Source organism: Carcharhinus amblyrhynchos, chromosome 34 (genome assembly GCF_965287045.1).
Source record: "Carcharhinus amblyrhynchos chromosome 34, sCarAmb.v2.hapA, whole genome shotgun sequence".
Taxonomy (NCBI): Eukaryota; Metazoa; Chordata; class Chondrichthyes; order Carcharhiniformes; family Carcharhinidae; genus Carcharhinus; species Carcharhinus amblyrhynchos.
Genome location: NC_137357.1, coordinates 13,986,278 through 14,014,004, shown reverse-complemented (window position 1 = coordinate 14,014,004; position 27,727 = coordinate 13,986,278). Strand labels below are relative to the sequence as shown.

General features: G+C 47.2%; 2 protein-coding genes across 2 annotated transcripts in view; one reads left to right on the top strand and one right to left on the bottom strand.

The window, feature by feature from the left end:
* Positions 1-1,541, bottom strand: part of LOC145361339 (docking protein 2-like) — a 77,118-nt gene extending 75,577 nt beyond the window's left edge. Inside the window, exon 1 of the mRNA XM_080217007.1 lies at positions 1,451-1,541. Within this exon, the coding sequence (XP_080073133.1) occupies positions 1,451-1,510 (60 nt within the window). The 5' untranslated portion in view covers positions 1,511-1,541. The remainder of the gene's footprint in view (positions 1-1,450) is intronic.
* A 12,043-nt stretch (positions 1,542-13,584) lies between these two features.
* The window catches only part of xpo7 (exportin 7), a 105,633-nt gene continuing 91,490 nt past the window's right edge, over positions 13,585-27,727 (top strand). Inside the window, exon 1 of the mRNA XM_080216918.1 lies at positions 13,585-13,642. Coding sequence (XP_080073044.1) covers positions 13,625-13,642 — 18 coding nt within the window. The 5' untranslated portion in view covers positions 13,585-13,624. The remainder of the gene's footprint in view (positions 13,643-27,727) is intronic.

The window sequence follows — 27,727 nt, the reverse complement described above, 5'->3', positions numbered from 1 at the left end:
ACTGAGGGAGTGCCGCACTGTCAGAGGGTCAGTACTGAGGTAGTGCCGCACTGTCAGAGGGTCAGTGCTGAGGGAGCACCGCACTGTCAGAGGGTCAGTACTGAGGGAGTGCCGCACTGTCAGAGGGTCAGTACTGAGGGAGTGCCGCACTGTCAGAGGGTCAGTGCCGAGGGAGTGCCGCACTGTCAGAGGGGCAGTGCTGAGGGAGTGCCGCACTGTCAGAGGGTCGGTGCTGAGGGAGTGCCGCACTGTCAGAGGGTCAGTACTGAGGGAGTGTCGCACTGTCAGAGGGTCAGTACTGAGGGAGTGCCGCACTGTCAGAGGGTCAGTGCCGAGGGAGTGCCGCACTGTCAGAGGGTCAGTGCCGAGGGAGTGCCGCACTGTCAGAGGGTCAGTACTGAGGGAGTGCCGCACTGTCAGAGGGTCAGTGCCGAGGGAGTGCCGCACTGTCAGAGGGGCAGTGCCGAGGGAGTGCCGCACTGTCAGAGGGTCAGTACTGAGGGAGTGCCGCACTGTCAGAGGGGCAGTGCCGAGGGAGCGCCGCACTGTCAGAGGGTCAGTACTGAGGGAGTGCCGCACTGTCAGAGGGTCAGTGCCGAGGGAGTGCCGCACTGTCAGAGGGGCAGTGCCGAGGGAGTGCCGCACTGTCAGAGGGTCAGTACTGAGGGAGTGCCGCACTGTCAGAGGGGCAGTGCCGAGGGAGCGCCGCACTGTCAGAGGGTCAGTACTGAGGGAGTGCCGCACTGTCAGAGGGTCAGTACTGAGGGAGTGCCGCACTGTCAGAGGGTCAGTACTGAGGGAGTGCCGCACTGTCAGAGGGTCAGTGCCGAGGGAGTGCCGCACTGTCAGAGGGGCAGTGCCGAGGGAGTGCCGCACTGTCGGAAGAGACTTTTTCATGGGAGACAGAAAACGAAAGCCTCATTTACTGTTTCGATTGGACATTTTGGATCCCGCAGAATTATAGTGAGGAAGGGCAGGGAGGATTCCCATTGGACCTGTCAGTCAGCATGACTGTAGAGAAGTGAACATTGCCTTTTGTTTCCCCTTGCTGCGTGAGAATCCACTGCTAACTTCCTCTCAAATACAACTTTAGAAAGTCCCGAAGTGAGTGTGAAGTGCTGTAGAATGTGACAGGCACAGGAGAAAGGCCACTTTCTCTCTCTCTCTCTCTCTCTCTGTTACCGCTCTGTTGCTTTATGGAATCATGCAAATGTCCCTCATTTAGATGAACAGATCCAAGAAGAACTCCACACAGCCCTCCAGGGTGCTGGAGGAAGAAACTCGACAACGTAGCTCTCAGCAACTGCCTCAGAACGCCAAACAAAACCAGTCTCCAACCACCACCAGACAGCAACCCCCCCCCACTCCACCGGAGCACCAACAGCAGCCCCAGCTCTGCCGCCGATACCCCAGAAAATACCAGCGAGGGTTGAGAAAAAGCTTCTTTTACCTTTCCAAATTTCTGCTGCAGCTGAAGTTGGAGGACACCCTGCTTTACGACCTCTTCCATTCTGCAAGGTACATCCTCCTGTGCCAGATCGCGATTGCTTCTCAGATGTCAGAGAGCTCAGGAACTGTGGTTTTCACTCTGCTCTTAAACGTCAGCTGTCTATCTCACCCTGGAGGCAGTCTCTGTACGCACACATTCAGCCGCCCCTGGCTTCTGACTCAAACCTTAAAACCTCGTCCCTCTCCAGGCACTGAAATTGTGATGTACCGATACACTGTGATGCCCAGAGAGCGGTGAGAATGTGGGACTCACTACCATAGGGAATGGCTGAGGTGAACTGCAGATACACATGACCACAAAACCTTCTGTTTCATCTCTCCTGCCCTCCACCCCTTTCACAGAACTTCTCTTCTTCCACTACCTTGTTCAGGGGTGATCATCTCTCTGTCTTGGCCTCAACCGGGATCTTGGGCTCATGTCACACTATCTGTCACTCCCACGACTTGCCTGGGTTTGCAAAATCTCACTAACTGTCCTGTCTGGAGACAACACACATCTCTTTAACCTGTGCTTAACCCTCTCTCCACCCACATTGTCTGTACCTTTAAGACTTGATGACCTCTAAAGACTCGCATTCCAACCATTCTTCTATAAGTTGAGTTTGTGCCTTTATATGCCCTGTTTGTGAATAGAACTCCCACTCACCGAATGAAGGAGCAGTGAACACACCGAAAGCGAGCTCTGCCAAATAAACCTGTTGGACTTTAACCTGGTGTTGGGAGACTTCTTCCTGTGCCTCAGGAAGACACATTCTCAACCTGCAACACCAACTCTGTTCTCTCTCTCTCTCCACACGCTGCCAGACCTGCCCGGTATTTCCAACATTTTCAGTTTCTCTTTCACATTCCCAGCATCCGCAGTGTTTTGCTTCTCCGGGGGAAGCTGGACAAACACCTGAGGGAGGAAGGGGCGGGAAGAGATGGTGGGGCCGGGGGGAAGTGAAGTAGGGCAGGGGGAGGATCAGCACGGGCATCACTTGGGCCGAATGGCCTGTTTCTGCGCTCTAGCAGTCGGGTCGAGGTGCCTGCTGGTGACATTCACTGGGCAACTGGGTGCCTCCTCAGTGAGATTGCTGAATTCAGCAGAGGTTGAAATGGAAATGCAGAGTGAATGTGTCAGCCCATCCATGTTAGAATCAGAGAATCCCAACAGCACAGAAGGAGGCCATTTGGCCCTTTGAGTCTGCACCGACCACGATCCCACCCAGGCACCCCCACCCACCGCCCACCACCCACCCACCACCCCCCCCATCCCTGACACTAAGGGGCAACTTAGCATGGCCAATCAGTCTAACTCGCACATTTTGGACTGTGGGAGGAAACCGGAGCACCCGGAGGAAACCCACGCAGACACGGGGGGAACATGCAATCTCCACACTGGACAGTGACCCAAGGCCAGAATTGAATCCAGGTCCTTGGCACCGTGAGGCATCAGTGCTAACCACCGTGCCAGCGTGTCAGCTGTATTGTTACCAGGATGTTGCCTGGTATTGCGGGAAGGTCTTCTGAGGAAAGGCTGAGGGACTTGAGGCTGTTTTTGTTAGAAAGAAGAAGGTTAAGAGGTGACTTTGAGGCATATAAGATGATCAGGGGATTAGATAGGGTGGACAGTGAGAGCCTTTTTCCTCAGATGGAGATGGCTAGCATGAGGGGACATAGCTTTAAATTGAGGGGTGACAGATAAAGGACAGATGTCAGAGGTAGGTTCTTTACTCAGAGAGTAGTAAGGGTGTGGAATGCCCTGCCTGCAACAGTAGTGGACTCACCAACATTAAGGGCATTTAAATGGTCATTGGATAAACATATGGATGATATTGGAATAGTGTCGGTAAGATGGGCTTTAGATTGGTTTCACAGGTTGGTGCAACGTTGAGGGCCGAAGGGCCTGTACTGTGCTGTAATGTTCTACGTTCTATCTTCGTATGCACATTGTCTCTCTGCAAATGTCACTGTGCAATAAGCTGAGAAGTGACGACATTTAAAATGGTCAAAGGGAGCGGCCATTTTAGACTGAGATGGGGGGATAGATTCCTTCATTCACAGCATTGGGAATCCTCGGAATTCTGCACTCCAGCCGGCTCCGGATGCTGAGGTGGTTGAAGATCCGGAACTTAGGTTTTTAGACACAAAGAGACCTCGGGTTGTGGGGGTGGGACAGCGGAGTGGGGTTGAGGGCGAATAACAGCCATGATCTCAGAGAGTGACAGAGCGGGTCCAAGGAGCCCAGGGGTTGACTCCCGCTCCTCTCCTTGGCACCTCCTCCATCAGAGGGAGCCAACACCAAATGCCCGGGGGCCACGATCAGTGCTGGGGTTTATTTATCTCTGAAGCCTAAGTCTGAGGGGAGTTGGCGGGGCGGGGAGACAATTTCTATTTCTTCATTCACATTTCTTCAGTTACTGAGCCAGCTCAGAATTAATGATCGACTGTCCCTGAGGAACACCACTCGAGGTTGACTTCACTGCTTCTTCACACAAAGAGATTGGCGTTTCAGTGTCAATCACCCTTTGACAAAGATGCATCTTCTCTTGACCTTGCGAGGCACCTGGAAGGATAGATGAAGCCTTCGAACAGTTCCGAGCAGCAGACGCTTGTGATCTGCACTCGGTCCTGGTTCCTCGATCCACTCTTTTATGATTTGCACCGTGCTGCCACCCAGGGAGCAGATTCTGGAATTACACATCAATATTTCACTCAAAGAGGAACACCTTTCACAAACTCAGGATGCCCCGAAGCGCTTTACAGCCACGCCCGTCTCTTTTCTTCAGTAATTTGTGGGACATGGGCATCGCTGGCTGGCCAGCATTTATTGCCCATCCCTAGTTGCCCTTGAGAAGGTAAAGGCAAATTAATGCGGGTGCTGAAACCAAAACCTCAGCAGGTCTGGCAGCATCTGTCAGGAGAGAGAAGAGCTGATGTTTCGATGATCTTTGCCAAAGCTAAAAGGCGGAGAAAGTGGGAGATATTTAGACTGGGAGGGAATGAAAGGTGAGTCATAGCCACAGAAACCAGGGGAAAAGGCTGCTAATGGTAGCCCACAGAGAGAATAAAGGGTGTGAATGGCCAAACGGCAGAGAAGCTGGAAGCTGTGACAGATGGAGATGTTGTGGGGTGGAGGGGAGAGGAAATGGGACAGAGGTAGAACGTAGAAAAGGGGAAGCGGGGGGGGGAAAAAGATAAGAGAAGGGAGTAAAATGGGGGTAAGAGTGGGGGGAAAGAAAAATGAAGAAAGGCAATAAAGAGATAAAAGGGAGTGAAAAACTAAACAAAATAGAATGAAAAGAAAGGGGTGGAGGTGGGGTCGAGCCAGTCATCTGGAGTTGTTGAATTTGATGTTGAGACCAGAAGGCTGGAAAGTGCCGAGCTGGAAGATGAGATGCTATTCCTCCAGTTTCCAGTCCCAACATCGAATTCAACAACTTCAGATGAATCAAACAATTCTAATTCAATCTTTGACTCTAATCTTAACCCTGAACCAAACCCTAAACCTCATAATTACCCTCATCCTCACTCTCACCCTAACGCTAACCCTTCACTTTAACCCCAACCCTAACCCAACCCGAATTCTAACCCTAACCCTCACGCTAACTCTAACCCTCATCCTAACCCTAACCCTGAGGCTCATGTACACATTGACTGACCCACGATTATCCCAGACCATCTCAGGTTCATCCAATTGTTATCAAAGATCTAACTCATGGACAATTTCCTTGTTATTATTTATTCCGTTTCTTCCAGCTTCCTCTGATTGGTTTTGCTTTAATAACGGAAATCTCCAGTGGGAATTCAGTATTTAAAGCAATTTACTGACAATGAGTTTTTGGAGTTTCCAACTGAAGCAAAAGAACAAAGAAAATTACAGCACAGGAACAGGCCCTTTGGCCCTCCAAGCCTGCACCGACCATGTTGCCCAACTGAACTAAAACCCCCCACCTTTCCGGGGACCATATCCCTCTATTACCCATCCGATTCATGTATTTGTCCGGATACCCCTTAAAATTCACTATTGTATCCGGTTCCATGACCTCCCCCAGCAGCGAGTTCCCTCGGTGGAAAAGATCTGCCTCGTACATCTCCTTTAAACATCGCCCCTCACAAGGTTGAAAAAGATGAGAAAATCGACCTTCTGTGATTAAGACAGAACGGATCAAAGGAAGCTGAAAAAACAGAATAAAGAATAACAATAAAATTGCTTGTAAAACAAATCTTTTTCCTGAGTTGCACACAAGGACAAAACGTTGGAGAAAGTTGGAGAAAGCTTCTCCCTGTTGTCTCTGGAATGCTTGTCGATTGATGCCCTGCAGGGTGACATCTCTGCGTTTCTTTCTGTGATGTTGTGGCAGTTCACTCAAACGATCTCAGACTTTGTTCGGGACCAAACATGCTGGCCGCGACATCACCCGTCCACACTTTGGTACATCAGACCACAAGGCTGTGCTCCTGCTCCCAGCTCACCAGCAAAAACTCAGGCGGGAGACAAGAAAGTCATGCAGTGTTGGTCTGAGGAATCAGGGCTGATCTCCGACGGGGCTGATTGGAGTCAGTGGACTGGTCAGTATTGAAACACTCTGTGACCAGCCTGAGTGAGTATGTCACTGCGGTAACTGACTTGATGAGTAAGTGTGTAGAAGGCTGTGTGCCCAAAAAGCAGATCTGTGCGTTCCCCAACCGGAAACCATGGATGAACAGGGATATCCACTGCCTGCTGAAATCCAGGTCTGAGACATTCAAGTCAGGTGACCCTGACCTACACAAGAAAGCCAGATACGATCTAAGGAGATCCATCAAAGATACCAAAAGACAATACTGGGCCAAGCTAGAGTCCCAGGCTAGCCACACTGACCCCCGCCAACTTTGACAAGGTCTGCAAGACGCACCCCTCCCTGATGAACTCAATGCATTCTACGCCCGTTTTGAGCAAGAGGTGACTGAGAGCATGCCCTCCACCCTGGAAGCCCTGGATGAACCTGTATCTGGGGTCACCATTGCACACGTCAGAGCAGATTTCTTGGAGGTCAGCCCATGGAAAGCGACTGGCCCGGATGGGGTACCCGGACGGGTACTCAGATCCTGCGTGGATCAGCTGGTGGGGGTATTCACAGACATCTTCAACCTCTCTTTTCAGCAATCTGAGGTCCCTATCTGCTTCAAGAAGATGACCATCATCCTGTACCTAAGAAAAACCAAGCAGTGTGCCTTAATGACTATCAGCGGGTGGCTCTGACTTCCATCATTATGAAGTGTTTCGAAAGGTTAGTCAGGGCACGAATCAATTCCAGCCTCCTGGACTACCTGCATCCAGTACAGTTTGCCTCCCGGTACAACAGGTCCACAGCAGACCCCATCTCCCTGGCCCTGCACTCAACCCTGGAACACCGAGATAACAAGGACTCCTGTGTCAGACTCCTATTTATTGACGACAGCTCAGCCTTCAACACTATTATTCCCACAAAACTCATCTCCAAACCCCGTGGCCTGGGCCTCGGCTCCTCCCTCTGCGACTGAATCCTGAACTTCCCAACTCACAGACCACAATCAGTAAGGATCAGCAACAACACCTCCTCCACGATCATCCTCAACACCAGTGCCCCACAAGGCTGTGTTCTCAGCCCCCAACTATACTCCTTATACACCTCTGGCTGTGTGACCAAATTCCCCTCCAATTCGATTTACACAAAGGGGCAATTAAGCATGGCCAATGCACTTAACTGGCACACCCCAGACAAGGACATAACCAGCATGAACCTCTTTGATGTGGAGGAGAAGCTGAGTTTAACCTTATGCAATTCAAGTTCGGTGCACTTTCTGAAAGAGAAAGGTGGAAATGAGGAGAGGGATGTTTTCTTTTAAATGTTCAGCCAATCCCATTTAGATTGTGACTGAAGGAACAGCTTGCCTGGTCAGTGGACCTTGTCTGAGTTTAGAATTTCCCATCCTGAAGGCAGGCTGGAACTCAGAGTTTATCTCACAATCCAACTCATTACTTTGCAGCTCCCCCTCACCCCGCCCCATGTATTAAAGTATTTTGCAGCTGAATCAATTTCAAAGTGAGATAACATTTGCCAAACCAGGAAATCATTGAGATTTTGTTTTTAAAAAGTATGTGAGGCTGGATGTGAGAAAGGATAATTGACACATTAACCACAGAAACGTAGTTACCTGTGTGACATATCTCACCTGGTAAGAAGTCTCACCACACCAGGTGAAAACCGTGCATGTTTCTCGAAACTTGCCTGTCTCATAAAAATGTTAGAACGTAAGAAATAGGAGCAGGAGTAGGCCATCGAGCCCCTCAAGACTGCCTCGCCATTCAATAAGATCATGGCTGATCTGAAGTGGATCAGTTCCACTAACCTGCCTGCTCCCCACAACCCTTAATTCCCTTATTGATCAGAAATCTATCTACCTGTGACTTCAACATATTTAACGAGGTAGCCTCCACTGCTTCAATGGGCAGAGAATTCCAGAGATTCACTACCCTCTGAGAGAAGAAGTTCCTCCTCAACTCTGTTCTAAACTGACTCCCTCTTATTTTGAGGTTGTGCCCTCTAATTCTTGTTTCCTTTCTGTCTCTGCCTGTACCCTGTCTAGCCCCTTCATTATCTGATATGTCTCTACAAGATCACCCCTCAGCCTTCTAAACTCCAATGAATACAGGCCCAATCTACTCAATCTCTCCCCATAAGCTAACCCACTCATCGCTGGTATCAGCCTGGTGAACCTTCTCTGTACTCACTCCAAGGCCAGTATATCCTTTCGCAATTAAGGGGACCAAAACTGCACACAGTGCTCCAGCTGCGGCCTCACCAGTGCCCTGTACAGTTGCAGCAAGACCTCCCTGCTTTTATATTCTATCCCCCTCGCGATGAAGGCCAGCATCCCATTCGCCTTCTTGATCACCTGCTGCACCTGCAGGCTGGGTTTTTGCGATTCGTGCACAAGGACCCCCAGGTCCCTCTGCACAGTAGCATGTTGTAATTTTTCACCATTTAAATAATAGTCCATTTTACTCTTATTCCTTCCAAAGTGGATAACCGCACATATGCTAATGTTATACTCCATCTGCCAGGTCCTCGCGCACTCACTCAGCCTATCCAGATCCCTCTGCAGACTTTCCACGTCCTCCACGCAATTTGCTTTTCCACTCATCTTCGTGTCATCAGCAAACTTTGTTACCCTCCACTCAGTCCTCTCCTCTAGATTGTCGATGTAAATGATAAACAGTTGAGGCCCCAGCAGTGATCCCTGCAGCACCCCATATTGTGGCGAAGTTCTCATCGCCACAATATGGCATAAGTGTTAAGCATTCTCTCAAAGTCCACAATCGCTTCCAAAGGTTCACTCCTGCCATCCAAGATATTTTCGCCAAGCAACTTCATCCTCGGGTGAGTCAGGTGAATCTTGGCATAACAGCTTCCAGCAAAATTATACCTTTCTTTTCAAATAAGGAGACCAAAACCGTAAACAGTGTTCCAGATGTGGTCTCACCCACACCCTGTCCAGCTGCAGTAAAATTTCCTGACTTTTGCATTCCATGCTTCGTTACGAGGAGTATTTTTTTAAATTAATTGACGGAATGTGGGTGTCGCTGGATAGACCAGCATTTATTGCTTATCTCTAATTGCCCCTTCAGAAGGTGGTGGTGAGCTGCCTTCTGGAGCCATTGCAGTCCATGTGGTGTAGGTACACCCACAGAGCAGTTAGGGAGGGAACCCCTGTATTTTGACCCAGCAAAGTGACTGACAGTGAAGGAACAGCCGATATATTTCCATATCAGGATGTGAGCGGCTTGAAGAGGAACTTCTGCTGCCCTGGTCCTTTTGGATAGTTGTTATCATGGATTGGAAGGTGCTTCCTAAGGTGTTGTTGTAATGTGTTATATTTATTTATTAGTGTAGGCTTACATGAACACTGTTAAGAAATTACTGTGAAAATCCACTAGCCGCCACACTCCAAAGCCTGTTCGGGTACACTGAGGGAGAATTTAGCATGATCAACACCGTCTTTCGGACTGTGGGAGGAAACCCATGTAGACACAGGGAGAACGTGCAAACTCTGCACAGACGAGCCGGGAATCGAACCTGGGTCCCTGGCACTGTGAGTGCTAACCACTGTGCTGCCCAAAGTGTGATGTCACAGGACTCATGACCCTGGGATCCAGGCTAATGTTCTGAAAATCTAGGTTCAAATCCCATTTGATTAAATTTGAGTTTGATTTCTAAAATTCTGAAATTCTAAAGCTCGTCTCAGTAACCGTGAAACATCATTGTTTATCGTAAAAAACTCATCTGGTTCATCAATGTCCTTGGCCTACATGTGACTCCAGAGCCACAGCAATGTGGTTCACTCTCAAATGCCCTCTGAAATGGCTGGACAAGCCACTCAGTTCAAGGGCAATTAGGGATGGGTAATAAACGCTGGCCTTGCCAGCAATGCCCACACCCCATGAGAGAATAAAGAAAAAAAGCATATTATGTTCCATTGCCTTGAAATAAACACCAGCCCACCATTTAACTGACTGAACAATTGCTGCACCACCAGGTTAACTTCCTGTGATTCATGAACCGGGACATCCAGATTCCTATGCACCACTGAGTTCTGCAACCTCGCTCTCCATTCAAATGGTACACTGCATGGGATGGGCTGAATGGCCTGTTCCTGTGCTGTGAATGCAACATAATAGGAATGCTTGTGTTCTTGTGACACAGCACTGGGGACCATTCTACTCTGGAAGAGCAGGCACAATCACAATGGAATCACAGGGTACTTAAAGCACAGAAGACACCATTCAGCCCATCATGTCTCTGCAAGAACAACTTGTCTGGTCCCACTCTGCCACCTTTTCGTCCCCGGAAATGTTCAGATCATGATCATATCCCTTTATGGAAGCCCAGATTGAACAAAGAACAAAGAAAATTACAGCACAGGAACAGGCCCTTCAGCCCTCGAAGCCTGCACTGACCATGCTGTCTGACAAACTAAAATCCCCTACCCTTCCGGGGACCATATCCCTCTATTGCCATCTCATTCATGTATTTGTACAGACACCCCTTAAAACTCACTGTCATATCCACTTCCATTACATCCCCCAGCAGTGAGTTCCAGGCACCCACCACCCCCGCCATGTAAAAACCTTGTCTCGTACATCTCCTTGTCCCTCGCACCTTAAACCTGTGCCCCTTTGTAATTGATTCTTCCACCCTGGGAAAAAGCTTCTGACAATCCATCTTCAACTGCCTTCACCCATTCGGAGACAGTGCATTCCAGGTCCGAACCACACACCAATCCTGTGTCCTGCAAATGACTTGCTAAACAATTCTGATTGTAGGAAGAATTGCTCCAACAACCAAATAAGATGACCAGTCAGGCTCACGGTGTGGCTCACTTTTATGTGCTGGAATCAACATCTATTCATGCACAGGGCCCTATCCTTTGCAGAGACAGACTGTACCTTTTTCAACTAAACAAAAGCTTGGGGCAGCCATTCCCCACTGCACTGCCTTGACCAATCAGAGACAATTCTCCTGCTGTGAATTCTGGGAGTGAACGGCTCCCATCGCAACACATCTACCAATCAGAACCCTCTTGCCAAACAGTCAGTCCCCAGCTTCCCGTCTGAACAGAGGACAGAGCAGCGGGAGTCGGTCATTCATCAGGTCACAGAGGTTTACAGCATGGAAACAGGCCCTTCGGCCCAACTTGTCCACGCCACCCTTTTTTTCTAAACCCCAAAGCTAAATCCCAATTTCCCACATTTGGCCCATATCCCTCTGTACCCATCGTAGCCATGTCACTATCTAAATGCTAAGACAAAATTGTACCCGCCTCTACTACTACCTCTGGCAGCTTGTTCCAGACACTCACCAACCACTAATGTGAAAATATTATCCCTCTGGACACTTTTGTATCTCTCCCCTCACATGTTAAACCCATGCCCTCTAGTTTTAGGCTCCCCTACCTTTGGGAAAAGATATTGACTGTCTTGCTGATCTATGCTCCTCGTTGTTTTGTAGATCTCTTTCAGATCCCCTCTCAGCCTCCTACGCTCCAGAAAAAAAAGTCCCAGTCTATCCAGCCTCTCCTTATATCAAGTCCTGGTAGCATTCTAGTAAATCTTTTGTGCACTCTTTCTAGTTTAATAATATCCTTTCTATAATCGGGTGACCAGAATTGTACACAGTTCGACACTGCTCTACCATTCAATAAGATCACAGCTGATCTGGTTGTGGTCTTTCCTTCAATTTCCTGCCTGCCCCCTCCCCTGCCTCCCTTATCAATCAGAAATCTGTCAAACGGAGCCTTGAACAAATGCAATGACATAAATACATTCTAATGTCTATGAATTGTTACTCCTTTTGAAATTTGGTATTGTTGTGTCTGTCCTGATGAGAAAACACAAGCTTCAAGATGAAGGCATGTAAAATCACCGGCTCCAATGCACCCCTCCCTGATGAACTCAATGCATTCCTATGCCATTTTAAGCAAGAGGTGAGTGAGAGCACACCCTCCACCCTGGAAGCCTTGGATGAACCTGTATCTGGGGTCACCATTGCACACGTCAGAGCAGATTTCTTGGAGGTCAACCCATGGAAAGCGACTGGCCCGGATGGGGTACCCGGACGGGTACTCAGATCCTGCGTGGATCAGCTGGTGGGGGTATTCACAGACATCTTCAACCTCTCTTTTCAGCAATCTGAGGTCCCTATCTGTTTCAAGAAGATGACCATCATCCTGTACCTAAGAAAAACTAAGCAGTGTGCCTGAATGACTATCAGTTGGTGGCTCTGACATCCATCATTGTGAAGTGCTTCGAAAGGTTAGTCATGGCATGAATCAGTTCCAGCCTCCCGGACTACCTGAATCCAGTACAGTTTGCCTATCACAACAGGTCCACAGCAGACACCATTTCCCTGGCCCTGCATTCAGCCCTGGAACACCTGGATAACAAGGACACTTCTGTTTGACTCCTATTTATTGACTACAGCTCAGCTTTCGTTGCAATTATTTCCACAAAATTCATCTCCAAACTCCATGGCCTGGGCCTCGGCTCCTCCCTCTGCGACTGGATCCTGAACTTCCGAAATCACAGACCACAATCAGTAAGGATCAGCAACAACACCTCCTCCACGATCATCCTCAACATCAGTGCCCCACGAGGCTGTGTTCTCAGCCCCCTTTCTCTGCACCCGAGCTATGACTGTAACACTACATTCTGCAGTCTCTCTATGAATGGTATGCTTTGTTTGTGTCGTGTGCAAACAACAATACTTTTCACTGTGTGCTGATACCTGTGACAATAAATCAAATCAAATATCAAGACAAAAAAACTTCAACAGCCTGTCTTTCTTTTCAGCAACACTCAAGTTCTGTACCACCAACGTTGCAACATTTTGCATTACAAATCTTGTCTTTCAACAGATTAAATGCATATTTTGCATTCGGAATTTATTTACTCTCAGTACACATTTTGCGTTACAAATTTTAATTGGACATGTTAAATCCATTCTTTCTACACATTTTGCATTTAAAAATTCTTCTTTCAGCACACTGAATGCACATTTTGCAAGATACATCCCTTCCTGTGCACTAAGTGTGTCTCTGGCATGTTGAGTGCATGTTTCCTGGGAGCTCAGGAATTTGCACTGCTCCAGCTTCCCGGGAGTGGAGCACATGATGGTGGCTTCAGCGCTCCAGGGCCGCTTCAACCACGTGACAGGGGCGAGCGGTCGCGAGAGAAGGGCGCAGACGTGTAGCCGGCAGACCTGGGCGATCGGGCAGTGCGCAGGTGCACAGACGGCATGAGGTGGGCGACCGGGCAGCACACGGGCGCGCGGGAGAGGAGCTGGCTTCAAACCACGGGCAAGCCGACGCAGGCGCACTCTGCTGGCGGGTGCGCATGCGCATTGAAAAAAGGGCTGGGTGCCGACGGATACGCATGCGCCCCAAGGAAGTGACGGAGTGTGCCGGCGGGTGCGCATGCGTTCAGAAGAAGGGACGGGATGTCGGCGTGCGCGCAGGCGCCCTGGAGAGGGATTCTGGCGGGCGGGGGGGTGTGGGGGGAAGGTAGTTGGCAGTGCGCAGGCGCGTTGCCGAGGCCGAGCATGAATGGAGGAAAATGGCGGATCATGTGCAGGTAAGCAGTGATGGAGCCGCCAGGCGTGTGTGCGGGGTGGCGGGCAGGCTGGAGGAGCAGAGGGCCGGCCGGTGGGCGGGGAGGATTTGGGGCCGAGGTGGGGGGCATGTTTCCAGGCGGAGGGAGGGCGGTGTTGGCGGCTGGAGCTGGGGGTTTGTTATGGGGAGCGGGGCCCGTGGCGGGGGGAGGGGGTTGCCAGGGGTAACCGGGTAGTGCTGGGCTGGAGATGGCTCCTACAGCCTTTGGCAGAGCTGATGTAAATAAACAAGAGGCTGATCCTGCTGCAGCAGTGAGGGCCTGCTCTCCTCCACACCAAGCTGCACTCCTCAACTGCAGCAACCTGCCCTGCACTCCAGGGCACATTTAAATATGTACTGGACTTTGCATCAGTGCATTTTTTTAATCATGAAACCTCAGGGCTTGCTGCAGTGCCAGGCCTTAATGGTCTGTCCTTGCCATTTCCCTGCTGCACACCTCCAGCACCTCGCAATAAACCTGCCCAGGTTCATCCTGCAAGGATTGAAAGCAAAATAGATTTGGGCATGCAACAGGATCATTGCAAACTAACATGATCACATTGTTGCTGCATCAACAGTGCAGAATTGAATGATTTTATTACAAAGTGCAGAGACAATACAATTGGTTGGCACCCGAGGTGGTTTTTACCTTGTCATCTGGTCCCTAGTACTTTCTCTTTTGAATGCAGATAGCTCATTTTTTTTATCGTTCTGAATTGGCTTTTATCTCACAGCAATAAACAGACAATTTATTTTATCTGCATGACTTGTATGACTCTTTGGTCTTCGTATGGAATACAGAACTTCTTCCCAGGCATTTTCAGCTTTCTGTTCCCAATCTTTTGCGCTTTTCTGTCCTGTCTTTCCTTCTCTTTTTATCCCTGGCTACTCAGCCTTTACACTTGCATCTTTCTCTGTCTCTTAACCTGATTTTCGCACTCCCTTGGGGTGTGATTTAAACGTTTGGACAGAAGTAAACAGATACTCATTCCAAGCTGCTGTGTCTGATCAGCAGGCCACATGGTCTCTTCCAGATTCATTTGTTTGCTCATACTTTAACTAATCAACTTCAATCTTCATCCCTTGACAGATCATTAGTTTTTCTGTGCCTGTGCATTTCTGCCACTTTTTTTCTCTGATCAACTGATAATGTGTCACATCTGATCAAGTTTCATGAGATCTGACACTAACATTTCCACCAGATGGACCTAAACATTTAACTTTTATCTGTTTATGTCTTTGTTTTGTGGATGCGCTGGCATCTCCATCACTTATCGTCTTTATTTTGATTTTGTAACCTTTGGTAAACAGGTTTATTTTTCTGTGATGAACAAATTAAAATAATTGTGATATTTCCTTCTGTATTCAACATATTTATGAATCTGAGCTGTATATTTGACATTCAAGTTCCTTTGTAAAATTAGTTAACATGAATTAGTCTCTTAGTGCTTTGCAAAATGTTATTTATTTATTTCCGAAACAATTCAGTGTCAGTTACGAAAATCATAACCATTTGTATCGAAGTCAGTTGTGAAGTGTAAATAGATTTATTTCTTAAACTTGTGTCAGTTGCTATGATGGCATGAAAGTTTTGCTTTGCATTATGATGCAGGGGCAAAGAGATTAGCTGCTACACTTAATGTATGTACATTTTTAAAAATATATTTTTCATGGGGCAGCTGGATTTGTGTTTCTGATGAAGTTAACATTGACCATCATGGAAAGTGGCTGTGAGCTATTGGAATCCTATGGAGTCCTCGCACCGCTTGAGGCAGGAGCTTCAGAATATTCACCCAGCAATAATGAAGGAATGGGCATGTATGCCCATTGGGCGAGACAGATCTCCCAACATTAGTCATCATAAAACAAACGGCACAGAGACAGTTTGACCCAAACTGGTCCAAGCCGACCAAAATGTTCGTCTTAACCTCATTTGCCTTCATTTGGCCCATCTCCCTCTGTATCAGTCCAAATGCCTTTTAAATGTTGTCCATGTCCCTGCCTCAACTTCTTCTTCCAGCAGGTCATTCCACATACGTATCACTCTCTGCATAAACAAGTTGCTCTTCAGGTTCCCATTAATTCTTTCCCCTCTAGTACTCGATTTCCCCAACCCTGAGAAAAAGACTGAGTGCATTCACCATTTCCAAGCCTCTCATGACCTTGTACACCTCTGTAACGTCACCCTTCAGTATCCTATGCTTCAAAGAAAAAGTCCTAGTCTGCTCAATCTCCTGAGTCCTGGCAAATCTCTTCTGCACACTCTCCAGTTTAATAACAGCTTTCCTCTCGCAAGGCAACAAAAATTGAACACAATATCTCACGCTTCACCAATGTCCTGTACAACTGGGCAGCACAGTGGTTGGCACTGCTGCTTCACAGTTCCAGGGACCTGGGTTTGATTCCCGGCTTGGGTCGTTGTCTGTGTGGAGTTTGCACATTGTCCTCGTGCCTGCATGGGTGTGCTCCGGGTTCCTCCCACAGTCCAGTGATGTGCGGGTTAGGTTGATTGTCCTGAGATGAGGGATTAGCAGGTAGATAGTGAGGTAGGGTTTGGGTGGGATTGTGGTCAGTGCAGACTCGATGGGCCAACTGGCCTCTTTCTGCACGATAGGGTTTCTGTGATTCTGTGAGCGAGATTCTGTTGCAGCTGTAAAAGGTGCTGGTAAGCCCATACCTGGAATGTATAGTTTTGGTCTCCTTACTTGAGAAAGGATATAATGGCACTGGAAGGGTGCAGAGGAGATTCAGTAGGTTGATTCCACAGTTGAGAGGGTTGGCTTATGAGGAGAGACTGAGTAGTTTGGGGCTACATTCATTGGAATTCAGAAGAATGAGGGGAGATTTTATACAAACATGTAAGATTATGAAGGGAATAGATAAGATCGAAGCAGGGAGGTTGTTTCCACTGGTGGGTGAAAATGGAACTGGGTCATAGCCTCAAAATAAGGGGGAGCAGATTTAGGACTGAGTTGAGGACAAACTTCTTCACACAAAGGGTTGTGAATCTGTGGAATTCCCGGCCCAGTGAAGCAGTTGAGGCTGCCTCATTGAATGTTTTTAAGGCAAGGATAAATACATTTTTGAGTAGTAAAGGAATTAAGGGTTATGGTGAGCGGGCAGATCAGTGGAGCGAAAAGATCAGCTATGATCTTATTGAATGGAGGAGCACGCTCGAGGGGCCTGCTCCTCGTTCTTATATGAACTGCCGATGACCCAGTCTAGTAGCTATGTCCTTTGGAACTCAGCCAGCACAGTGTGTACATAGAACATGGAACAGTACAGCACAGTACAGGCCCTTCGGCCCTTGATGTTGTGCTGAGCTATGTCCAAATCCAAGATCAAGCTATCCCGCTTCTTATCATTCTGGTGTGCTCCATGTGTCTATCCAAGAACCACTTGAAAGTTCCAAAAGTGTCTGACTCCACTATCACAGCAGGCAGTGCATTTCACACCCAACCACTCTCTGAGTAAAGAACCTACCTTGGATATCCCTCCTGCATCTCCCACCATGAACCTTATAGTTATGCCCCCTATTAACAGCTACATCCACCCGAGGAAACAGTCTCTGAACGTCCACTGTATCTGTCCCCCTCATCGTCTTATAAACTTCTATTAAGTTGCCCCTCATCCTCTCCGCTCCCTCAACCTTTCCGCATCAGACCTACCCTCCAAACCAGGCAGCATCCTGGTAAATCTCCTCTGCACTCTCTCCAATGCTTCTACATCCTTCTTAGCATGAGGTGACCAGAACTGCACACGATATTCCAAATGTGGTCTCACTAAAGTCCTGTAGAGTCGGAGCATAACCCCACGGCTCTTAAACTCAAGCCCCCGTTAATAAATGCGAACACACTATAAGCCTTCTTCACGGCTCTATCCACTTGAGTGGCAACCTTCAGACATCTGTGGATATGAACCCCAAGATCTCTCTGTTCCTCCATGTTCCGCAGAACCCTGCTGTTGACCCTGTCATCTGCATTCAAGTTTGTCCTCCCAAAATCAATCACCTTGCACTTATCAAGATTAAACTCATCTGCCACTCTTTGGACCAGCTCTGCATCCTATCAATGTCTCTTTGCAGCCTACAACAGCCCTCCACCTCATCCACTACTCCACCAATCTTGGTGTCATCAGCAAATTTACTAACCCATCGTTCAGCACCCCCCCATTTTCCAAGTCATTGATAAAAATGACAAATAGCAGAGGACCCAGCACTGATCCCTGTGGTACACTGCTGGTAACTGGCCTGCAGTCTGAAAATTTTCCCTCCACCACCACCCTCTCACTTCTATGAGATAGCCAGTTACTTATCCAATGAGCCAAATTTCCTTCTATCCCACACCTCCTTACTTTCTTCATGAACCTATCATGGGGAACCTTATCAAATGCCTGACTAAAATCCATGTATACGACATGAACTGTTCTACCTTCATCGACACACTTAGTTACCTCCTCAAAGAATTCAATCAAATTTGTGAGGCAAGACTTGCCCCTCACGAATGTGCTGACTATCCCAGATTTAGCTGTATTTTTCCAAATGGTCATAAATCCTGTCCCTCAGGACCTTTTCCATTAACTTACAGACCACCGAAGTAAGACTAACTAGTCTATAATTACCAGGGTTATTCCGATTTCCTTTCTTGAAGAGAGGAACAACATTCGCCACTCTCCAGTCCTCTGGCACAATCCCCGTGGAACAGTGAGGACCCAAAGATCAAAGCTAAAGGCTTTGCAATCTTATTCCTTGCCTTCCAAATTATCCGAAGATGTATCCCATCTGGCCCAGGGGACTTATCGACCCTCAGGTTTCTCAAAATTGCAAATACATCTTCCCTCAGAACATCTACCTCCTCCATCCTGTCAGCCTGTATCACACTCTCATCGTCAAAAACATGGCCCCTCTCCTTAATGAGCACTGAAGAAAAGTATTCGTTCAACGCCTCACCTATGTCTTCTGACTCCATGCACAAGTTCCCATGACTATCATTGACCGACCCCAACCTCACCCTGGTCATTCTTTTATTTCTCACATAAGAGTAAAAAGTCTTCGGGTATTCCTTGATCCGACCCACCAAGGACTTCTCATGTCCCCTCCTGGTGCTCCTAAGCCCTTTTTTTAAATTATTACTTGCTACCTGTGTAATGGTGCTTCCGAGCCAGTCCTAGTGATGGATGTTTGAGTCCCCCATCCAGATTATTGAGGTCTTGTCACTCAGTGCTTCTCCTAAATGGTCTTCAACATGATGAAACACTGATTCATTGGCTGGGGAGTGGTAACGGTAATCAGCAGGACGTTTCCTTGCCTCTGTTTGCAGTGAGACTTGATGGGCAGTTGCTGACCTTGAGGCAGGTCATTGCCATGAATGGTGATGTCTGGAAAGTTGTCCGTAATGTATGATTCGGCATCCGGCTAATTTGTGCAGCAGTTCTCCCAGTTTTGGGACAGGATCGCAAATGTTAGTAAGGAGGATTTTGTTGGGTTGACAGGGCTGGGTTTGCCTTTGTTTTTCCTGGGCGGCATGGTGGCACAGTGGTGAGAACTGCTGCCTCACAACACCAGAGTTCAGTTTCCAGCTGGGTCGCTGTCTGTGTGGAGTTTGCACATTCTCCCTGTGTCTGCATGGGTTTCCTCCCACAATCCAAAGATGTGTAGGTTTGATGGATTGTTCATGGTAAATTCTCCCTCAGTGTATCCAGACAGGCGTCAGAGTGTGCGACTAGGGGATTTTCACACTAACTTAATTGCAGTATTAATGTAAGCTTACTTGTGACAGTAATAAATAAACTTAAACTGGTGCTGAAGTTGATGACAAGTGGTCCATCTGGTTTCTTTCCTTGAAGTCTTTGTAGTGGTTTTACACAGCTGAGTGGTGTACTGAACTATTTCAGAGCACAGGATCAACTCGATTGTTGTGGGTCTGGAGTCACATATAGATCAGACAGGGTAAGAATGGCAGGTTTCCTTCCACGAGCTACATCACTGATACCCTTTGTTGTGTTGCGTGCCACTCCACCATACTGAATCGGATAGATCTTGAACATCTCGCACCTCAAGACTGGACATCCATGAAGTGCTGTGGGCCATCGACTGATTGCTAGTCAACCACAATCTGAAACCTCATGGCGTGGCAAGCCTCTCACTCCACCATCACTACCAAGTCAGTCAATGAACCCTGGCTCAATGAAGAGTGCAGGAGGGCATGCCTCAAACTGAGTTGTCAGTCTGGTGAAGCTATAACTCAGGGCTACTTGCATGCCAACCAGCATAAGCAGCAAGTGATAAACTGAGATCGTAATACCATAGCCAATAGATCGGATCTAACCCTGCGGTCCTGTCACATCCAGTTATGAATGTGGGTGGACAATTAAACAACTCACTAGAAGAGGAGGCACCACAAATATCCCCATCCTCAGTGATGGAGGAGCCCAGCACATCAGAGCAAAATGTTTGAAGCATTTGCAACACTATTCAGTCAGGAGTGCCAAGTGGATGATCCAATTCAGCCTCCTCCATATGTCCTCAGATGCCGGTCTTAAGTCAATCTGATTCACTCCTCATTAAGAAATGGCTGAAGGCACTGGACACTGCAAAGGCTATGGGGCGTGATAATATTCCAGCAATAGCACTGAAGACTTGTGCTCCAGAACTTGCCACTCTCCCGAGCCAAGCTGTTCCAGCACAGTTGAAACACTGGCAATGTAGAAAATTGTACAAGTTTGTCTTGTACACAAAAAGCAGGACAAATCCAACCCAGCCAAGTCGTACCCATTGGTCTACTCTTGATATCAGTAAAGTGATAGAAGCAATGATCAACAGTGCTCAGTCAACACTTGCTTTGCAATAACTTGCTCACTGACCATCTGAGTTCTGTCAGGAATACTCAACTCTTGACTTGGTTCAAAAGAGCTGAAGTCTAAAGGTGAGGCCAGAGTTAACAGCCCTTGACATCAAGGCAACATTCGACCAAGTGTGGCATCAAGGAACCCCAGCAAAACTGGAGTCAGTGGGAGTTGGGAGAAAAGTCTCCACTGATTGGAGTCACAGCCAGCTTGTTGTGGTTGTTGGGAGTTTAGTCACCTCAGCCCCAGGACGTCTCTGCAGGAGTTCCTCAGGGTAGTATACCAGGCCCAATCATCTTCAGCTGCCTCTTCAATTACCTTCCTTCCATCATCACAAGTGGGGATGTTTGCTGATGATTGCACAATGTTCAGCACCATTTGCAATTCAACAAACACTGCAGCAGTCCACGTCCAAATGCAGCAAGACCTGGACAATATCCAGGCTTGGGCTGACAAATGGGCAAGTAACATTGATTCTACACAAGCAGTGACCATCTCCAAGAAGAGAGAATCTAACCTTCACCTCTTAACAGTCAATGGCATGACCATCGCTGAATTCCCCACGGTCCACTTTCTAGGATGTTACCATTGACCAGAAACTGAACTGAACCAGCCACATAAATACTCAGTCAACAAGAGTAGGTCAGAGGTCAGGAATCCTGCAGCAATTAACCTCCTACTTCCTGACTCCCTAAGCCTGAATGAACTCACCAAAGTTGCTGGGTCAAAATCCTGGCACTCCCTCTCTAACAGCACTCTGGGTATCCCTACACCACATAGGATTTGCAAGAATTTAATTACCTTGTGATCCTCATGGGGAATCGTGTGTCAGGCTGTGTGTACTCACAATAAGTTGACTCTGCTACTTCAGCCTGAACTCAGCCTTCCCTTCCCTCCTCCAGCACTAAAGCCCTGCTCAGTATCCCTGCTCTTGCAATTTTATTTTAAATTGCTCCACCACTGGTAGCCAGAGCTTTAAGTCGCTTGGCCCTTAGCTCCTGAAACCTGTCCCCATTCTACCCGTCTCCTAAAATGTTCCTTAATTTTGCATCTTTTATCAAGTGTTTTGACATGTCTTCATATCATCTCCTCATGGCTCAGTGTCAAAATCTGATTGTGCCAGTTCTGTGAAGCTTCTTGACCTGGAAGTTCATAAGATATAGGAGCATAATTAGGCCATTCGGCCCATTGAGTTCACTCTGCCGTTTGATCATGGATGCTCCTCATCCCCATTTTCCTGCCTTCTCCTCATAACACTTCAACCCATTACCAATTAAAAATCTGTCTAACTCCTCTTTTTATTTACTCACTGTCCCAGCATCCACCACACTTTGGGGTAGCAAATTCCACAGATTCATAACCTTTTGGGAGAAGTGGTTTCTTCTCAACTCTGTTTTAAATTTCCTACCACTTCTCCTAAGACTATGACCTTTCATCCCAAAGTGCCCCACCAGCAGAAGCATCCGCTCCACGCCTACTTTCTCCATCCCTTTTATCATCTTGTATACTTCAATTTGATCTCCCTCATTCTTCTCAATTCCAGAGAGTATTGGCCTAAACTGCTCAATTTCTCTTCATACGACAAACCCCTCATCTCTGGAATCAATCTAATGAACCTCCTCTGAACTGCCTCCAATGCCATGACATTTTTCCTCAAATACGGGGACCAGAACTGTGCACAATACTCCAGGTGCGGCCTCACCAATGCCTTGTATAGCTGCAGCAATACTTCCTTACCTTTATATTCTATTCCTTCAACTATAATTGTCTACATTCCATTTGCTTTCTTTATTATCTGCTATACCTGATGCCAGTTTTCTGTGACTCATGAACGAAGACAGCCAGATCTGTCTGCACCGGAGCAACCCAAAGTCTTTCCCCATTTCGATGATAAGTTGCCTTCCCATTTTTTCCAACCAAAATGCATGACCTTCCACTTATCCACATTAAACTCCATCTGTCACATTTTGGCCCGCTCTCCTAACCTATCTATATCCATTTGTGAGGTTCTTATTTCCTCATTGCAATTTAGTGTCCCGCCAATTTTTGTGACATCTGCAAATTTGGCTATAGAACTTTCTATTCCAGTATCCAAGTTGTTAGAGTCAAAGAGGTTTACAGCTTGGAAACAAACCCTTTGGCCCAACTTGTCCATGCCACCTTTTTTTTTAAACCCCTAAGCTAGTCCCAATTGCCCACATTTGGCCTATATCCCTCAATACCCATCCTACTCATGTAACTGTCTAAATGCTTTTTAAAAGACAAAATTATACCCGCCTCTACTCCTACCTCTGGCAGCTTGTTCCAGATACTCACCACCCTCTAAAATGTGTCCCTCTGGATCCTTTTGTATCCCTTTCATGTTAAACCCACGCCCTCTACTTTTAGACTCCCCTACCTTTGGGAAAAGATACTGACTTTCTCGCTGATCTGTGCCCCTCATTATTTTATAGATCTCTATATAATATAGATTATTAATATAGATTATAAATAGCTGGGGCCCAAAGACTGAACCCTGTGGCATCCCACGAGTTGGTTAGCTGCCGTCCAGAGAAAAAAATTATCCAAATTCTCTGTCTTCTGTCCATCAGCCTGTCACCTGTCCAAGCTAATAAATTACTCCAAATCCCATGTGATCTGACCTTGTGAATTAACCTTTTGTGTGGCACCTTATCAAACTGTATTACAGGTATTTGTGACAAAAATGCAAGCAATTGTTGTTAAAGGCTCAGGTTATTATTCTCCTGCAACGTGTAAACAGCACCACTTTTTTCTTGTTGTGAGGAATGCCAGTCGTTTAAAAATAAAGAGAAGCAGAAAATTAATTTCTAAGCCCTTCATCAAATCATTTCAATCATTTCATTTGAATGTGATTCCTATTGAAAACTGCTTTGTGTGTTGGATTAGTCAAGGGCTGGCAGCAGGTTTGATGATTCTTGCTGTGCTGAGTCTGTGGTGTCAGCTGTATCGCTGTTTGCTTTTCTATCTCAGGATTGCTGTTGATGGGCTATCGTCAGCTTCCCAGTCATGATTTAGATATCACAATCTAAGATGGTCACTACTTTAAAAATAAAACAATTGTCATCTCCCTCTTGAAACCCCTGCTTTGCCACACTCCTGTCCTGGAGCCCTAAAAGCTCTCCTCCTGAACCCCTTGTTCCTCTGACACGGTGGAGTGCTGTTCCTTTTCATTCTCCATTGACGGTTTTCTTCTGCCTTCAGCCATTCATTCCTCCACCTTGAAACTTGGCTCTTAACCTTTCAGAGCCTCCTTAATGACTGAGCATTTTTGGCCTCCCATCCATCAACACACTGTGTGCCCTTTCTGCTCCCTTGGAAAAGCAGCAAGCGTAATCAAGGACCCTGCACCCCGGATATTCTCTCTTCCACCTTCCATTGTCAGGAAAAAGATACAAAAGTCTGTGATCACATACCAACACAAACAAGAATACCTTCCCTGTGCCATCAGACTTAAATTAAGTTGATCTTTCTCTACACCCTAGCTATGACTGTGACGTTATATTCTGCATCCTCTCTTTTCCTTCTCTCCTATGTACACTATGAGCGGTATGCTTTGTCAGTATAGTGCACAAGAAACAATACTTTTCACCTCATACCAATACATTGGTTAATAATAAATCAAAAAACCTCTATTCCATTTCTTATCTCATTATTTTCATCATTTTGCTTGTTGTTGTATCTTCTGGAGAGGATGGGAGAGATGACTAGTCTTGATTTAACTCCTTCTAAAGGTATCCATGTTCATGAGCTTCTCATGCCATCCATTCCACACATCCACATCCATTGGAGAGAGTTTCTTTCTCAGATTCAATCCAAAATTGGAGCACACGTGATATTGTGTGGCAGCACGGGAGCACAGTGGTTAGCACTATTGCTTCACAGCTCCAGGACCTGGATTCGATTCCCGGCTCAGGTCACTGTCAGTGTGGAGTTTACACATTCTCCTTGTGTCTGTGTGGGTTTCCTCTCATAGTACAAAGATGTGCAAGTTTGGTTGATTGGCCATGTTAAAAAATTGTCCCTTAGTGTACTAGGATGCTTAGGTTAGAGGGATTGGTGGGTAAAATATGTAGGGATGTGGGGGTAGGGCCTGGGTGGGATTGTGGTGTAGACTCGATGGGCCAAATGGCCTCTTTCTGCACTGTAGGGTTCTATGATTGTCTCCCAGTGAAAGACAGGGACACGGATTCTGAAAGGAGTACACACTAACTCTAGATCCCAAGAATGACAGTGAAACCAATGATGGTTTCATTTGTTTTTGATGTTGTATATTGCAGGATGACTGGCTGAAGCCTCTGGAATTACTCTTGCCCCTCTCTGACCCATGCTGCTGAAAACTTTGTGTTCACCTGAGCACGCAAATGCAGTTTCAGTTGAATTCTGTGTGAAAGAGGTCAACTCCAGCAGCTCAGCAGTACACTAGCGTGTCAGTTCAGATTCTTCCTCCAAAATGAGGCTGAAGCCACGATGCTCTTTCTCAGAGAGGAGAGTGCTATCAGCTGAGCCAAGTGAGCAGTGCTCATTTGCTGTCATCTACTGGAAAGGAATTGGGAGCAAGCTGCTTTGTTGTCATTGATATAGCTTTAGAACAAAGAATAGTACAGTACAGGAACAGGCCCATCAGCCCTCCAAACCTGCACCGATCACGTTTACCGATCTAAACCAACCGCTTCTCTCCCTCTATTCCCTGTTTGTTCAGATGCCTATCAAGATAAATCTTAAATGTGGCTGACGTAACTGCCTCAACTGCCTCACTTGGCAGGATATTCCACCCTCTGTAAGAAAACTTCCCCCGCACATCTCCACTGTTGTCATTTCCACTGGATGTCTCGAAGTGCTTTACCACCAAGGAAGTGGCATTGAATGTGGAAAACACGGCAGTTAATTTGCAAACAATAAACTCCCACCAATGTCAATGTGATAATAACCAGGGAATCGTTTTTTTTGTTGTGATGCTGATTGAGGAATAAATATTTGCCAGGACACCAGGAAAGATTCGCCTTCCCTTACTGAGCATGCGGTTTAATATCTCATCCAAAGGATAGCTCGTCTGACTATGCAGCACTTCTTGTGTGTCAGTTTGATCTTTGTACTCAAGCATTGAACCTAGAGTCTTGTGATTCAGAGGCAAGTGCTGTAGCTACTGAGCAAAGACTGTCATGTTCGACCATGTCAGTATTCAGTAGTATTGCAACTCTGCTTGTTCATGATACAGAGCAAAGTAAAAGAATTAGAAGGTATGCTGGGCACAGCTTGCAAGAAGTTGCCTTGCTCTGGCACCATCTTGACACTCAACCAGCTTCTCTGCTGCCATCAGACTTTTGAATGGACCTACCGCGAATCAAGTTGACCTTTCTCTGCACTCTAGCTATGATTGTAACACTACATTCTGCACTCTCCTTTATTTCTCTATGTATGATATGCTTTGGCTGTGTAGTGCACGAGAAATAATATTTTTCGCTGTATGTTAATACATGTGACAATAACAAAACAAACATAAGAACATAAGAAATAGGAGCAGGAGTAGGCCATCTAGCCCTTCGAGCCTGCCCCGCCATTCAGTAAGATCATGGCTGATCTGTCGTGGCTCAGTTCCACTTTCCCGCCCTCTCCCCATAACCCTTAATCCCCTCTCTTATCAAGAACCCATCAACCCGCTTCTTAAAAATATTTAGCGAGGCAGCCTCCACCACTTCAACGGGCAGAGAATTCCAGAGATTCACCACCCTTTGAGTGAAGAAGTTCCTCCTCAACTCCGTTCTAAACCGCCTCCCCTTTATCTTGAGGCTGTGCCCCCTAGTCCTACTGTCTTTTTTGAGCGGGAAGAGTCTCTCCACCTCTATCCTATCCATTCCATTCATCATCTTATACGTCTCAATGAGATCTCCCCTCATTCTTCTAAACTCTAACGAGTACAAGCCTAGTTTATTCAGCCTCTCCTCATAGCTCAATCCCCTCAACTCCGGTATCAGCCTAGTAAACCTCCTCTGCACTCCCTCCAGGGCCAAAATATCCTTGCGCAGGTGCGGCGCCCAAAACTGCACACAGTACTCCAGCTGCGGCCTCGCCAATGCCCTATACAGCCGCAGCAAGACCTCCCTACTTTTATATTCAATCCCCCTTGCTATGAAGGCCAGCATCCCATTCGCCTTCCTGACCACCTGCTGCACCTGCAAGCTGGGTTTTTGCGACTCATGCACAAGGACCCCGAGGTCCCTCTGCACCGTCGCCTGCTGCAGTTTTTCGCCACGTAAGTAATAGTCCTTCCTACCATTCTTCCTACCAAAGTGGACCACCTCACACTTGCCAACATTAAATTCCATTTGCCATTTCCTGGCCCATTCGCCCAGCCTATCTAGATCCTTCTGCAGACTCTCCACACCCTCCGCACAATTTGCCTTTCCCCCAATCTTGGTGTCATCAGCAAATTTCGACACCCTGCACTCGGTTCCCTCCTCCAGATCATCTATATAAATGGTAAATAGCTGAGGCCCCAGCACCGACCCCTGGGGCACCCCACTAGTCACCAACCGCCAATCCGAATAGCACCCATTGATCCCCACTCTCTGCCTCCTATTTGACAACCAATCCTCTATCCACGCTAACACCCTACCCCCAACTCCATGTCCCCTGACCTTCTGCAATAACCTCTTGTGAGGCACTTTGTCAAACGCCTTCTGAAAATCCAGAAAGACCACATCCACCGGCTCTCCTCTATCCACCGCCCTAGACACGTCCTCATAGAACTCCAGTAAATTTGTCAGGCACGACTTCCCTTTAATGAAACCGTGTTGCGTCTGCCCTATCAAGCAATTCCCTTCAAGATGCCTCGCAATTTCCTCCTTAATGACGGATTCTAACATTTTACCTACCACAGACGTTAAACTAACCGGCCTATAATTCCCCGCCTTTTGCCTGGCACCCTTCTTAAACAACGGCGTAACATTAGCCATTTTGATGCTGTACTCAATGAACAGGATATTGCTAGAGTCTTTTGAAGAAACATCGTGGTTGTATAGGTGAGCTTTCCAGTTGCCAATTCATTTTGGGAGAAAACGATGACTGCATCAAGCGAGTCATTCATCTCATTGCCATTCGTAAGACCTTGTCGGGTTTATAGTGGCTGCCTGCTTTCATCTAAACCAGTGCTCACTGCACTAAATAGTAACTCATCACGTCGGAAGTGTTGTTGCAATCTTTGAGA